The 14849-nt window shown below is 48.1% G+C and overlaps 1 protein-coding gene and 1 non-coding gene across 4 annotated transcripts in view; both read right to left on the minus strand.

Moving 5' to 3' along the window:
* Positions 1–3975: 3975 nt before the first annotated feature.
* Bin2 (bridging integrator 2) overlaps positions 3976–14849 on the minus strand; it is a 28422-nt gene continuing 17548 nt past the window's right edge. The window contains exons 1-5 of one of the 3 annotated variants that reach the window (XM_006521281.2): positions 14505–14846; positions 13094–13169; positions 11974–12056; positions 7707–8433; positions 3976–4458 (exon numbers count right to left, since the gene is read on the minus strand). In XM_006521281.2, the coding sequence (XP_006521344.1) occupies positions 4429–4458; positions 7707–8433; positions 11974–12056; positions 13094–13102 (849 nt within the window). In that variant the 5' untranslated portion in view covers positions 13103–13169; positions 14505–14846 and the 3' untranslated portion in view covers positions 3976–4428. Of the gene's footprint in view, positions 4459–7706; positions 8434–11973; positions 12057–13093; positions 13170–14504; positions 14847–14849 lie in introns of those variants that run through there. The other 2 variants (NM_001368666.1, NM_001270537.2) reach the window with 2 other exon arrangements.
* Positions 12057–12123, minus strand: Mir6961 (microRNA 6961). Its single transcript, NR_105926.1, has one exon. It is a non-coding gene; the product is annotated as a microRNA 6961 (primary transcript).

Below are 14849 nucleotides of genomic sequence, written 5' to 3' on the forward strand. Positions count from 1 at the left end.
CTTCCGCGTGCGACCTTCCCAGGAGGCGGTGGAGCGTGGAGAGGGTAGGAGGTGTGGCTGTGGGCTGTTTAGGATTAAAAGCTCCAGCGTAAGTGCTTGCCAGCTGGGTGGCTGTGGGCACATTCCTGAACACCTCAGTAGTCGGTTTCCTCATCCCTAAAATGGGGACTGAAAGTGGCAATTCCCGTAAGGCCGTTTTACAGCCTTGGTCCTAGCCCGAGGCAAGCGCCTTGATTTAAATATTCATCAGTGCTGTACTTTAGCAGCAGTTGGACTCACGTCAGTGACAGGAAATGCTCCCAAATTAACTAGAGGAACTCGTTGACTAAGAGGCAATAATTCTATATAACAGGCTCTGGAGGTGGTCCCGCTGTGTAAGCTAGCGCAGGTTACTTCTGATTCTTTGGGCAAAGCTGTGTGAACTCAGGGTTAGGGTTATTGCGGAGCTCCAATGAGTTGCCTAGAACCTCACCTAGCACATGATAATGTGCTCAAAAAACACTGGCCAGGTTACCTGGGTAGCTCACTGAGGGTCGGACCTGACCAACCACACTTGGCTTTCATGTCTTTTTTTTTTTTTTTCTTTAAAATATAACCTTTAAAAGTTGCTTTGGGGGGCGGGGGAGGGGGGGAGAGGGGTTAGCTGGAGAAAGGCTCCCAGTAGTTCACAACGTCCTGTGATTCAGTTTCAGGAGATCTTGATGCCCTCTTCTGGCCTCCACCGGCACCGGCAGGCTCACTTAAAACTTTGCTGGGGCTGATGAGAAAGCTTAGTCAGTGAAGATACCTAACTGCCTTGTAAAGCTAACAACTGAGTTTCCCAGAAACCACAAGCTGGCCTCAGGTTAGGACCCACTGCCTCAGCTTTGGTATTGCTGGCACGACAGGTTGGCACATGACACCCAGTCTATACCCAGACGCAGCCTGTCAACACTGTCCAGAGTCTGGGGAGCAGGGACTCAGGATGCGTCTGTGTCAGACCTCCATAAGGAGTCAAGTGAATCGATGATGGACACGGTCTCACATGGACAGCCAGTCTTCTCCAAGAGTGAAACTTAAGCCTCGGAAACTGAAGCAGCCATGCTTTTGTCAACAGACCTCTAGGGACCTCAGGGCAGACAAGAGACAGGTGACATTTATCTTCGCCTGGCTTTATTGGCTTCCTTGTGCTTCTACTGGGGTGGCCGTGTTCTGTGTCCTTGCCTTTTTCCTGGATGATGTCTGGGCCAACTGTTCAGTTCCCGGCTGAGACTGTCCACACTACCCAAGCATGTGGGCCCTTTCCTTCCCCCTTGGATGCTTCCTTGGGATCGCAGTAAAGTACCATGTTCACAGCGTAGTGCATTTTCCACTCTAGCTGTGCCTCTGTTGTAGCAGTTACTGACTTACCCCCCACCCCCATCAGACAGGAAGTCCTACAACTTGGACATGGCCTACTCCCCCAAAGAGTTCCCATTTTATTGGGGGGGGGAGAGACAAAGACAAAGCAAACCCCATAAGCAAAAGGCTTGAACTGGGTTTCTCCAGACTTTTTTTTTAAAGACAGCAGCACCTGTATCACATAGCAAAAGCTGACCTTGAAGTTCTGGTCCTCCCACCTCCGAGGACTGATCTTGGCAGGTAGGTGTCTGCCCACCTGCCTGGTTTATGTAGTGCTGGGGAATCAAATCCAGGCCTCCGAGGATGTTAGACAAGCATGCTACCAACTCAAGTGCCCGTGCAGCCTGAGGGTTTGTCAGATGGTGGACCTGGAGCAGAGGTGCCTCTATTCCCAGCCCGTTCTTACCCTTCCATGACACCCTAGTTAGCCTGGAGTAGTGATCCTGACTGCCACAGGAGGGAGTGCCTGGGGGAGAGCTAGAACGGGCAGAGCCGGCAGTGGGGTTATTTGAAAATCTCTCGGGAGGCACCCTCCCAGGACTACTGTATAGAGAGCTGTGAAGGGCAGTCTTTCAAAGTGAGAAAAAGAGGGCTTGATTTCGGAAGATGATGATTCCTAAGGGTTTGGGTACAGGAAGCTGTGCCCCGACATGGACCCTCCATCACCGTGTGTGCTTGCTTGCTTGCTTGCTTATCCCGGGCCACTGTGTGTGAACCTATATGTTCATCACAGGGTCAGGAAGGACTGTCCTCCAGAGGCCTGTGCTGGGTAGAGACAGGCTCATCTGCACTCAAAAGGGTTTGGGGAAGTATTGATCACGGAAGCATTTTCTTGATGGATGAAAAAATAACTCGGTTACCAGCCTCTCCCTGTGCTGGACAGTATACTGTACACAAAAGTAGAATGGAAAAATTACTCCCAGATATAAACACAGAACCCCAGCTCCTATGTGGACACACTTACTGGAAAATCCTGTATGTGCCTCAAATTCTGTGTCCTGCGTTAGGGGACTGTGGGCCCTCTAGAATTGGTGTTTGTAGCTCAGGACATAATTTTTTTTTTTTTTTTTTTTTTTTATAATTAATTTATTTATTATATGTAAGTACACTGTTGCTGTCTTCAGACACTCCAGAAGAGGGAGTCAGATTTTGTTACGGATGGTTGTGAGCCACCATGTGGTTGCTGGGATTTGAACTCCTTTTTTGCTGGGATTTGAACTTGACCTTCGGAAGAGCAGTCGGGTGCTCTTACCCACTGAGCCATCTCACCAGCCCCAGCTCAGGACATAATTGATGTACAATAAACAGTCCATCATAGTACTGCACTGTTGTATGAGTCTCCTCCCATGTACACACCCACCAAATGACCCTCATAACAGTAAAAATTATGATGGTTCATAATTACTATCAAAGGCCCTCCTTGCCCCAACCCACCACATTCCTGTCAACATAGACATGTTGTCCCCTGCCCTAGTAGTGGCAGGCACCATTCCTACATCCTTGCTGTAGGATGGCCACATTGTACAAAAGGAACGAGCCAGTTCTTTCTCTAGTGTACACGTATCTGGGGAGGATGTTGCAGCCAGGCAGGCCGTATCAGCAGCTGAGGCCAGGCAGCAGATCTGTCCCCCTCCGTGGATTCCCCAGACTGGTTGGTCTCGTCTTTCCTGTGCCTAGCTGTTCTTCCAGCAGCTCTGTGAACCGCCTACCTGCAAAGGCAATCCTCTATTTCTTCATCTCGTCCATTCCTTGCCTGCAACCAGAGGATCCAGATAACTGAGGTTCCCACCAGAGGGTCCGGATAACCGAGGTCCCCTCTGTAGTCATTTCCAGAGAGTGACAGGGCGAGTCCTGTCTCTCAAGTTTAACCTTGGGTAACTTCTCACCAGTGTGCATTTTCCTCTAAAACACGTCAGCCCTGGCAGGTCTGCTCGGCACCCTCATGTTTGGCGCTGTGTCTCTGTATTTAACACACAGGAGGTTCTCGCAAGGAGTGACTGGTGTGACCTGTCAGCTGTACTGAGAACAAAGGTAGGTTGGGCGTGGCAGCACACACTTGTCATCTTAGCAAGTGGAGGCAGTGGCAGGATATGTGAGCCAACCCAGGCTACACTGAGACCCTGTTTCAAAAGACCAAAGATGTCTGCATGCGTGAGAGCAGGGGAGGGCTGGGATGGGGGGAGGATGAGGGAACAAAGGCAGAGCAGGTGACAGAGCCCCAGAGCCACTGTGTTTTTACAAAAGTTTGCTCTGATAGCACTTGGCCTGGAACTTCTGACCCTGTGCATAATGCCATCCCGGCCAAATTCCTGTCTGTGTCCCCCACCCTCCCCCACCCCACCCTGTCTTTCATAGCTGCATCCATCTGGATCAGACCTTCATTCACAGGGCACCAGGCTGTAGAGATGACATGGCTCCGACTCCAGCAGACAGCCCTTTCCCACAGTGTCTGCTGCTGTAGGAATGCACTCAGAGAAGCATTCCAGCCAGGATGCTCGTGACCTGGGGTCGGTGTGTGACGAAAGCCTTCTGAACCTGGGCAGAAACCATTACCCCGTCTAAGTGGAAAATGGCTGTTCAGGGCAAGACACCTCGGTTAGTCAAAACCATACTTTATTTAGTAGTGAAAATGTTTTAGCTTTAACTCTTTGCCAAGTGAGTGGCTGGCTGGATGCATGTCCTCTGACCGTGCGGACGTGCCTAAGGAAGCTTTTCTTTGGCATTATTACAGCCCTGCTTCTATTATTACTGCTCAAGCCTCTGATAAAACGCTCCGTGTGTGTGTGTGTGTGTGTGTGTGTGTGTGTGTGTGTGTGCTCCGTGTGTGTGTGTGTGTATGTGTGTGTGTGTGTGTGTGTGTGTGTGTGTGTGTGTGTGTGTGGTGCCCTCCTCCCTCCGGCTGGTGCAGACTCCAGCAATGGCGGGCGGGTCTCCGAGGGCACGTATTCACACTGCCTGAGCACGTGGCTTGGATGTGGCTTGTACCCTTGGCCCTCTGCTTGAGAAACTTCTCTGGGCAGGCGAGCTTAGGTCCTTGGCAGTTTCTCTTCAGAGCTCCGTGTTTTCACTGGTAAATACCTGGGAGGGAAATCGAGTTTGTTAGATGCCTGCCCACTCGGGAGGGGTTAAACCTCAGCTTCTTTCTTTTCAATCCTAAGTTATGCTGCGCCTACAGCACTGGCCTGGGGTTACCCTGTCACCGGCAGCAGCTGTTCTAAGGAGTTGGCACCTTTCACTAGGAGGACTGCTTAGGTGTTTCTCCAGAGTGAAGTAATCCGTGGCTCTGTTTTATATGACCATTCTGGGTCACCTGAGTTTACTGTGCTGCACTGTAGGTGTGAGCGTGTGTAGGTGTGAGCGTGTGTAGGTGTGAGCGTGTGTAGGTGTGAGCGTGTGTAGGTGTGAGCGTGTGTAAGTATGTTTTGCATGTTCCCTATAACATCCCTTTTTAAATCGAGTATGCACAGGCTGGGAGAACCCCTGTGTGAACACTGGGCAGGTAGCATGGGGTGCTTGTAATCCCAGCATTCAAACTAGCTCCGTGGCTGACCAAGGGTGGCCTTCACCTGATCTTCCTGCTCCCTCCCAGCTCCTGAGACTACAGGTATGTATCACCATGCTCAGTCTATGTGCTACTGAAGAGTGAACCAGGGCTTCATGCGTGCTAGGCAAGCGATCGCTGACCGAGCAGCATCCCCAGGCCGCCTTCCTTCTTGCTGAGGCTCGGTGCTATGCTGGTGAGAGGTGAATATCAGGGCTGTGGTCCCACACGGGCAACAGTTCTACTAGTGAGAGAAGCTCGGCTGCCCGGGTCTCCGTGGAAGGTCTTGTGGGACTTATAGTTTCCCAAGGACATAAACAATACAAAGGGCAAATACCTGATATCACTTCTCTGAGCTCTCCTCTTTAAAAAAAAAAAAAAGGAAAATAAGATTTTGAAGGAGTCATGGCTTGCAGGCCAGAAAGTCAGGTCTTTAGATTGTAGATGTTGTTCCTCGACCAGACACACCTCGCAACTGTGATCTGTGTGGCTGGCTCTTGTACACATATCTACAAGGGAGTGTTCCAACTACTGCTGGACACTTTTAGGCTGGCAGTCCTCAGGAGCAAACCCAGCTCTTACTTCTAAGTAACCCTAAACCACAAGTGGTCAGTGAGCTGGAGAGGCAAGAGGCATGATGGTTCTTTTGGTCTATCTGTGTGTGTGTGTGTGTGTGTGTGTGCGCGTGTAGCCAGAAGAGGGTTTCAGTGTGTGTGTGTGTGTGTGTGTGTGTGTGTGTGTGCGCGTGTAGCCAGAAGAGGGTTTCTGTGTGTGTGTGTGTGTGTGTGTGCGTGTAGCCAGAAGAGGGTTTCAGTGTGTGTGTGTGTGTGTGTGTGTAGCCAGAAGAGAGTTTCAGATGTCTGCCTCTATCAACTCACAGGCAGTCAATGAGAAAGTCTCTCCCTAAATCCATGTCTCACAGATTTTAGGTTTGGCTGGAAGCCCCAGTAGTCTTCCCAGCATCCCCTGAACCCCTGGAGCTGGGGTTCAGGTTCAGTCTGATTCCCAGCTTGCTATGTGGATAAAGCAAGTACTTTCTTTTTTTTTTTTTTTTTGGTTTTTTGAGACAGGGTTTCTCTGTGTAGCCCTGGCTGTCCTGGAACTCACTCTGTAGACCAGGCTGGCCTCGAACTCAAAAATCCGCCTGCCTCTGCCTCCCAAGTGCTGGGATTAAAGGTGTGTGCCACCACGCCCAACAGCCCAGTTCTTTCTTCATTATGATTTGCTTCTCACATGACTTAATGTGGGCCTGGAGAGATGGCTCAGTAGTTAAGAGCACTGGCTGATCGCCCAAGGGACCTAGGTTTGACTACGGTAGCTCACAACCATCTGTAACTACAGTTCCAGGGGATCCACTGCCCTCTCTGGCACCAGGCACACACAAACATGGTGCACAGACACAAATGCAGGCAAAACACTTACATACATAAAATAAAAAAAAATAAATAGAAAAAGCAATAACTTTAATAAATTTTGGGGTGAGAGGCTGCAAAATAACTTAGTGAGAAGAGGCACCTGCTGCCAAACTTGATGACTGGGGTTCGAACCCCAACAGGCACAGCATAGTGGAGGAGACTGACTGATGCCTGTCTTCAGACCTCCACACCCAAGCCACCCACGACACGTGTGCACCAACACACACTCACGTGCACAGAGAATAAAGAAGTATGTCTAAGAACCAACAGGATAAGGCAGGAGAGCCGGGAGTAGAGGTGCATACCTGTGACCCCAGGACTTGGGAGGCAGAGGCAGGTGAGTTTCCTATGGGTTTCTATGGGTTTTTATGGGTTTGAGGTTAGCCTGGTCTACACAGTGAGTTCTAGGCCAGCCAGAGCTTCACAGCAAGACCCTGTGAAGAAAACAAAGCCAATAAAAAATATTCTAAACACTCCTAGATTAAAAAAAAAAAAGGCGCCCAGGGGTTTTGTCATTTGCTTGGTCCTGGGTTTGGGTTTGGCATCCAGAGCCTTGAGCACAGCACTCAGACACTGCACACACAAACCTGAATTCCTAGCCTGGTGAGGAAAACGAGGAGACCCTAAAATACTAACTTGGGGGAGGGTGTTGTTGGTATGGAGCATCTGACTACAGTGAAGATATTTGTAAGGCATAGAGTCCCAAACAGAAGGCAGGCATGGGGGTGCATACCTGTATAACAGAGGCAGGAGGGGGGGGACGACACTGAGCCTTTGAAGCTTGCCTGATCTACAAAGTGAGGTCCAGAGTTCTAGGCCAGCCAGGGCTATGAGGTGAGTGAGTGTCTTAAAAAAAAATGTAAACAAACAAAAGACAACTCTCGCAAAGACACCTGCACTGTGTTCTTAAAGTGTCTGTCTATTCCTCTCCCTTAAACTTTATGATTAGGGCTGGTGAGACGGCTCAGTGGGTAAGAGCACCCGACTGCTCTTCCGAAGGTCTGAGGTTTAAATCCCAGCAACCACATGGTGGCTCACAACCACCCCTAATGAGATCTGATGCCCTCTTCTGGTTCGTCTGAAGACAGCTACAGTGTACTTACATGTAATAAAAGAAGTAAATAAATAAATAAATAAAAGTGTTTGTGCACCCCCCCAAAAAAAAAATTAGTCCAAAAACCTTACGATTAAGCCAATATTAAAAATTTTCTATTAAAGCTGGGCTCCAAGGCTCAAATGTTTAATCCCAGCACTCTGGAGGGGCAGGTGGATCTCTGTAAATTCCAGGACAGCCTGGTCTACCCTGCAAACTCCAGGACACCGGAGCTACATGGAGAGACTAGAAAAAGGCCAACCAGACCCCCACTTGCCTGGGTGGCGCTCTTGGTAGAGACGGCACGGGGCTCTTCTGGGCCTGAACTTCCAGCGCCTTCCTTTTCTCTGGTTTCTGCTGGTTCTGGATTAGAAGAGGCGTCTGGGGAGGCCCTGGGGCTGCACAGCTGTGAAGAACCCTCTGGAGAGCCTGGGGCATTGCAGGACCCGCTGCCTGAGGCTCTGGGTGGCGGAGGCCTGCTGGGCGGAGCTGACGTCCTCTGGATGGATGCTGCTCTTTTGCTCTGCTCTGCTCCCTCGCTGGAGGCTCGGGCACGGAGGACCACATCCCCCGGGGAAGGAGTATCCTTCCCTGTCTGACCTCTGCCCGGAGACTGAGCTGAGGAGCTCAGAGCTTCCTCCTGGGATCCGACCTCAGCTGCAGGAGAGGCTGGGGCCGGGGTGGGGCCGTTGCAGGCTGGTAGAGGCTCTTCCTCATCCTCCTCATCCTCCTCGTCCTCCTCGTCCTCCTCCTCTGACGAGCTTGTTTCTGACTGGGCTTCATCCGCTTCTTCATCCTTTAAGGACTCTTGACTCTCACAGCTGTCCTCTCCCCCTGCCTCAGAGGTCAGCTCCTCTCCCGTGGCTGAGACAGACTCAGGCTCACTGGTCGCAGAGGGGCTAGTGGGTGAGGTCACGGGGCTGACAGGGCTGACAGGGCTGACAGGGCTGGAGGCTGCACAGCTTTGTACTGGGGGAGAGATGACTAAGGAGCGCCGGCTGCTGCTGTGGAAGGAAGGAAGGATATTCAAATTCACAAGGGTCACACGCTAGCCCGGGGCCACCTGAATGACCACAGTAATCACAAGCCACACAGCGGAGAGGCGTTTACGGTGGCGTTTATAGAGTGGGTACAACTGTTAGGTAAGCTTGCTAGAAATAAAGTAAAAAGTGCCACAACCTTCCATCCACACGACCGTCTCGGTTTTATACGAGTATGTGAAGAAAAAGAAGACTGAATCGAGAAACCTTAGAAATAGAGACTTTGGCCTGCTCCAACCCTGCTTGTCCTGAGCAGGAGGAAGAAGAGAGAAACTTGGTTCCCACCCTAACGGACTTTGCTGACATAAGGCTTTTTAAGTTTAGAAGGCTTAAAGGAAGAGCTGGTACCTTCAGCGTCCTGGGACACCCACGGAGCTGACAATGAATCTGGGGAGAAAGGACGGAGCTCCGACTTTCAGTGATGGAGAAAGGAGAGTGGAGCTTTGGTAATGAAAGAAAATGTTGTCTCCTGAAGTCTACACTCCTCCCTAGGAGTGATCCCTCCTGAAGTCTACACTCCTCCCTAAGAGTGATCCCTCCTGAAGTCTACACTCCTCCCTACGAGTGATCCCTCCTGAAGTCTACACTCCTCCCTAGGAGTGATCCCTCCTGAAGTCTACACTCCTCCCTAGGAGTGATCCCTCCTGAAGTCTACACTCCTCCCTAAGAGTGATCCCTCCTGAAGTCTACACTCCTCCCTAAGAGTGATCCCATTCTTCTTCTGGTTACAGGGCCTCAGTGCCACCTGGCCTCCGTGCCACCTGGAGCCTTTGGCCAGCTGGCCCTTACTTATCTTTGCCAAATTCCCACTGGCTCTCTAGCTGGTCGGTCAGCACTGCCTACAGAGGCAGGCTTTCTCTAAGTGGGAGCAATCGCTTTGGAGGGCAACTTGGAGACACCTAACGAGGCTGGGGAAGTCCATCGACTGGCCCTGGATTGCAGCAATCCATTCCACACGGATGCTAATTCTTTAACCCTAAGTAACATTCTTAGGGAGAAATCCATGTGTTTATCGTCAAGAGAATTTGCAATAGCAAAAAACTGGAAAGTTATCCAATGGCTGTTAGCAGAACAGATGATCAAACTCTCATGAGCATACATGGTGGTATCAGACGGAGTTGCGAGAGCCACACCAGCGACATGAATAACTGGATAAACATCTCAAAGGATGCCAGGGGCACAAAAGAGGATGTGCGGCAGTCCAGGACCTGAGAGACTCAGTGAAGAGGACTAGCGAGGCCTGGGAATTCAAAATTACTCTGAGCCTCCCATCTCAAAAATCTGGAGAAAAATATAGGCAGTATGAGTCCATTTTACATAAAGTTTTAAAAGAAGGGGCTGGTAGGATGACTCTGGGGCTAAAGGCTCTTGCTGTCCAGCCAGATGAACTGAGAGGATCCCAGGTCTCATGGGTTAGAGAGAACCAGCTTCCTTGAGTTGTCCTTTGACCTCCACATGTGCCTCTGTGGTTCTCACTCTTCCCCCACATACCCCCTCCTACACACACACAAAACAAATGCAGTAAAAAAAAATTTAAAAATCTATAAAACAGTATCTTCTGTGGATGAACATATGAATATATGAATATATCTATAAAACAGTATCCTCTGTGGATGAACATATGAATATATGAATATATCTATAAAACAGTATCCTCTGTGGATGAACATATGAATATATGAATATATCTATAAAACAGTATCCTCTGTGGATGAACATATGAATATATGAATATATCTATAAAACAGTATCCTCTGTGGATGAACATATGAATATATGAATATATCTATAAAACAGTATCCTCTGTGGATGAACATATGAATATATGAATATATCTATAAAACAGTATCCTCTGTGGATGAACATATGAATATATGAATATATCTATAAAACAGTATCCTCTGTGGATGAACATATGAATATATGAATATATCTATAAAACAGTATCTTCTGTGGATGAACATATGAATATATGAATATATCTATAAAACAGTATCCTCTGTGGATGAACATATGAATATATGAATATATCTATAAAACAGTATCTTCTGTGGATGAACATATGAATATATGAATATATCTATAAAACAGTATCCTCTGTGGATGAACATATGAATATATGAATATATCTATAAAACAGTATCTTCTGTGGATGAACATATGAATATATGAATATATCTATAAAACAGTATCTTCTGTGGATGAACATATGAATATATGAATATATCTATAAAACAGTATCCTCTGTGGATGAACATATGAATATATGAATATATCTATAAAACAGTATCCTCTGTGGATGAACATATGAATATATGAATATATCTATAAAACAGTATCCTCTGTGGATGAACATATGAATATATGAATATATCTATAAAACAGTATCCTCTGTGGATGAACATATGAATATATGAATATATCTATAAAACAGTATCTTCTGTGGATGAACATATGAATATATGAATATATCTATAAAACAGTATCTTCTGTGGATGAACATATGAATATATGAATATATCTATAAAACAGTATCCTCTGTGGATGAACATATGAATATATGAATATATCTATAAAACAGTATCCTCTGTGGATGAACATATGAATATATGAATATATCTATAAAACAGTATCCTCTGTGGATGAACATATGAATATATGAATATATCTATAAAACAGTATCCTCTGTGGATGAACATATGAATATATGAATATATCTATAAAACAGTATCTTCTGTGGATGAACATATGAATATATGAATATATCTATAAAACAGTATCTTCTGTGGATGAACATATGAATATATGAATATATCTATAAAACAGTATCCTCTGTGGATGAACATATGAATATATGAATATATCTATAAAACAGTATCCTCTGTGGATGAACATATGAATATATGAATATATCTATAAAACAGTATCTTCTGTGGATGAACATATGAATATATGAATATATCTATAAAACAGTATCTTCTGTGGATGAACATATGTATGGAATAAAAACAGGACTTGCATAGGATGTGCAAGCCCTGCACTTGAGACAGGGACACCCTCAGCGGAGGTGGGCACAGAGTGAGTGGGAGTGGGGCACTGGGAGCTTCAGCTGTGTTTGTAGTAGCTCTTCTCTTTCCAACTCCTTCCTCCATGACAGCTCTCACTCTGTAGCACAGGCTAGCCTGAAACTCTCTGTGTCACTGAGGCATGGCTGGTCTCAGATTTATGACTATTTTGGCTTAGGCTCCCGAGTGAAAGGCATGTGCCCCTGTGCCTGATTACAGCAGCCTGCCGCCTCAGTCTGGCTGCTGGGTGTACATGACTTGTCTAAATTCTTTATCTATAGTCATGCCTGAACTACCTGACAAGACACCAAACAGCCATGAGCAAGAGCACATGGCAAGCGCTGGTGTGTGGGTAGGGATGGAGACACCGCGTGTGTCGGCACATGCAAGGCACACCAGTGACGTGATGCACATGTGAGGCGGGGTCGCAGGCGCTCACCTTGACAGGCCCTTCACCACAAAGACTTTGTTGGAATGTTGTTTCTCCAGTTTGCTCATCACTTCGTAGAGATTGTGGTTCAACTAGAGCCAGGAAGAAAGAGGACAGGTTAGTTAGAGAGCCCTGGCCATTTCCTTCCCAGTCAGCTTTCCCAATCAAAACCTCCTCTGGCCCACCCTGCTCTTTTACTCCTTGGTCCATTGTTCCCTTCCTCCCCCCCCCCCCCTCCCTCAAGGTAGCTCACTCAGGGCAGGGTCTCTCTCAGGGTAGGGTTTCCCTCAGGGCAGGGTCTCTCTCAGGGCAGGGTCTCTTCTCAGGGTAGGGTCTCCCTCAGGGTAGGGTCTCCCTCAGGGCAGAGTCTCTCAAGGCAGCTCTCTCTTAGGGTAGGGTCTCCTTCAGGGAGGCCTTTCCCTCAGGAAAAGATCTTTCTCAGGGCAAGGTCTTTCTGCGGGCAGGATCTCTCTCTCAGGATAGCTCTCTCTCACAGCAGGGTCACCCTCAGGTCAGGTTTTGACCGGAGGGCGTCCCTTTTCTTTTCTCAGGTGACCCAGGGGATGACAGTGTGCTAACATCAAGCAGATCCTAAGTTAGCAGTGCACTGTGGAGGGATCTGTGTCTGTCTGTGAATGTAATGTGGAAGCAGCTTAGAATCCTATAATGTCACAGCAGAAAACACCTTCACAAGGTCACAGTCTATGGCTGCCTGTCAGGGACACTGGTCCCCACTCCACCTGAAACATGACTTGCAATGCGTGTGTGTGTGTGTGTGTGTGTGTGTGTGTGTGTGTGTGTGAGATGTGTGAGTGAGTGCGTGCCACCCTCCTGACTCTAGCAACAGCCAGAGGCTTCCCTTCCGTAGGCCCCGCCTCCTCATTCATGCTGGGGCCTGGGTTTAGGTGCTTCTGCTCAGTCAGTTAAAGGAGATGGACAGGGCCCTCAGAGAGTGCACAGATGTACATCTAACAGCACACAGCACAATCAGGCAAGGGCTGTCATCTCATCAGGGGACAAAAGCCAGACTCTGTTCCCAAGGAGTCTCTACAGACATTGTCAAAGTGAGGCCGACCATGGATTCACTAGAGAGTCCACTGAGGCGCCTCAGTTGGCCAGTGTTTCTCACCTTGCTCATCTCCCTGTAGAAGACGTCTCTCAGGTTGGAAATGTTTTGGAAGACAGTCACATAGCAGCCAATACGACTACAAGGAAAGACACAAGCACACGTGAGGGTGGTAGGGAGCCTGGCTAGCCACCAGGGCTCTCCGGAGAACGGCGGCTGCCATCTGGGACGAGGACGTTCTGGAATCTGATTCAGGTCAGCTGGGCCAGGAGGGCAGAGAGCTGAGGGGAGACAAGTTAGCCCAGGCTGACACTGACATTTAGATTAATTCTAGTTTCAAAGTTATCTGGCTGGGTGTGGCAGCACAGGCTAGCTCTTGGGAGGCAGAGGCAAGTGGTATCTATGAGTTCAAAGACAACCAGGGCTACATAGTGAGACTCAAGTTACCAGTTTTGAGCTTTTGAGATATTAATATAGAAGCGGCTTGCGGAATTTTTAAAAGAGCTATAAAAATATATGGCCACATAATTATATTTAGTATAATAAATAGCCATTCTTTCCTTTCATCAATACACAACCTCTATGTATATATATTGCATCAGAATTCTCCTATAAGCAAACCAGAAAGTTTGTATTTGTAACAGGGCAAGCAACACAGAGGTTCTGGCACCTTGTACTCTTGCTGAGACCATTTCAGGTCTAACTGGAGTCTGATCCTGATGGAGAATCCTGTGGGAAACTACCCGACTCTAGTCTAGGACCAGAGCTCAGGATGTCCTAGCCAACATATCTTAGCCTGTCTGTGTGGAATCCCTGCAGCTAACCGCCGCATAGCTTGGCTTCTGTAAACTGGTTGCTTCACCTGCTGATCAAGAGGCCAGAACATGCCGGCCAGTGGTGGCTCATGCCTTTAATCCCAGTACTCAGGAGGCAGAAGCAGGCAGATTTCTGAGTTCGAGGCCAGCCTGGTCTACAGAGTGAGTTACAGGCCAGCCAGGGCTACACCGAGAAACCCTGTCTCAAAAAAGAATCAAAAAAGGAAAAAAAAAAAAAGAGTCCAGAACATGGTTTCTGCCTTCAAAACTCCATATTCTGAATGCTCATGGCTACCCCTGGGTCCCCAAATACTTGGCTGTGGTCCCAGTTGGCTGAAATAAAGGCTTTCAGTTGGCTAAAACTATGTCTGGGCGGTCATCTTTGGTGGGCTACCCATAACACACTGAAAGAAACTATGTTTTTCCATTCTGTTTAGATTTGGAGACGCAAAATGTAGTCAATAAAGACCTAAATCATCATAACTTAGCTGTTGTCATCATAACTTAGCATGTTGTCATCATAACTTAGCATGTTGTCATGCCTGTAATCCCGGCGCCTGGGAGGTCCAGGTGGGATGATCGAACAGCTAAAGCCAGCCTGGGCTACATGGCTAGCCTCTAGAACAGCTATAGAAGGAAAAAAGCATGCAGTACAGTACCTGCTGCAACCGTATTAAAGCACACTTGGTGCGATAGAAATAAGACGCAAATGAAGTTTCTCTTCCACTGTGCAAAATAAATCTAGCCTGTCTACCAGGAAGGCACACCCTCTGCGGATGACAGAGCACTTTCCTGACCCAACCAACACCTGAGCCTCAAACCTGAAAAGCTGGTGGGGCAGGGACAGTGATCTGTGTCACGAGTCTAGCGAGATAAGGATGCTTGCTAATCACACACGCCTCTGCAGGCCGGAGGTTCATTCCACGAGGTCCCAGATCTGCACCATCAGGTGGCTCTGGGATCTGCTGGCCTAAGCAGCTTGCCAGTCTTGAGTTGTCAGTCAT

This window comes from Mus musculus, chromosome 15 (genome assembly GCF_000001635.26).
Source record: "Mus musculus strain C57BL/6J chromosome 15, GRCm38.p6 C57BL/6J".
Classification (NCBI taxonomy): domain Eukaryota; kingdom Metazoa; phylum Chordata; class Mammalia; order Rodentia; family Muridae; genus Mus; species Mus musculus.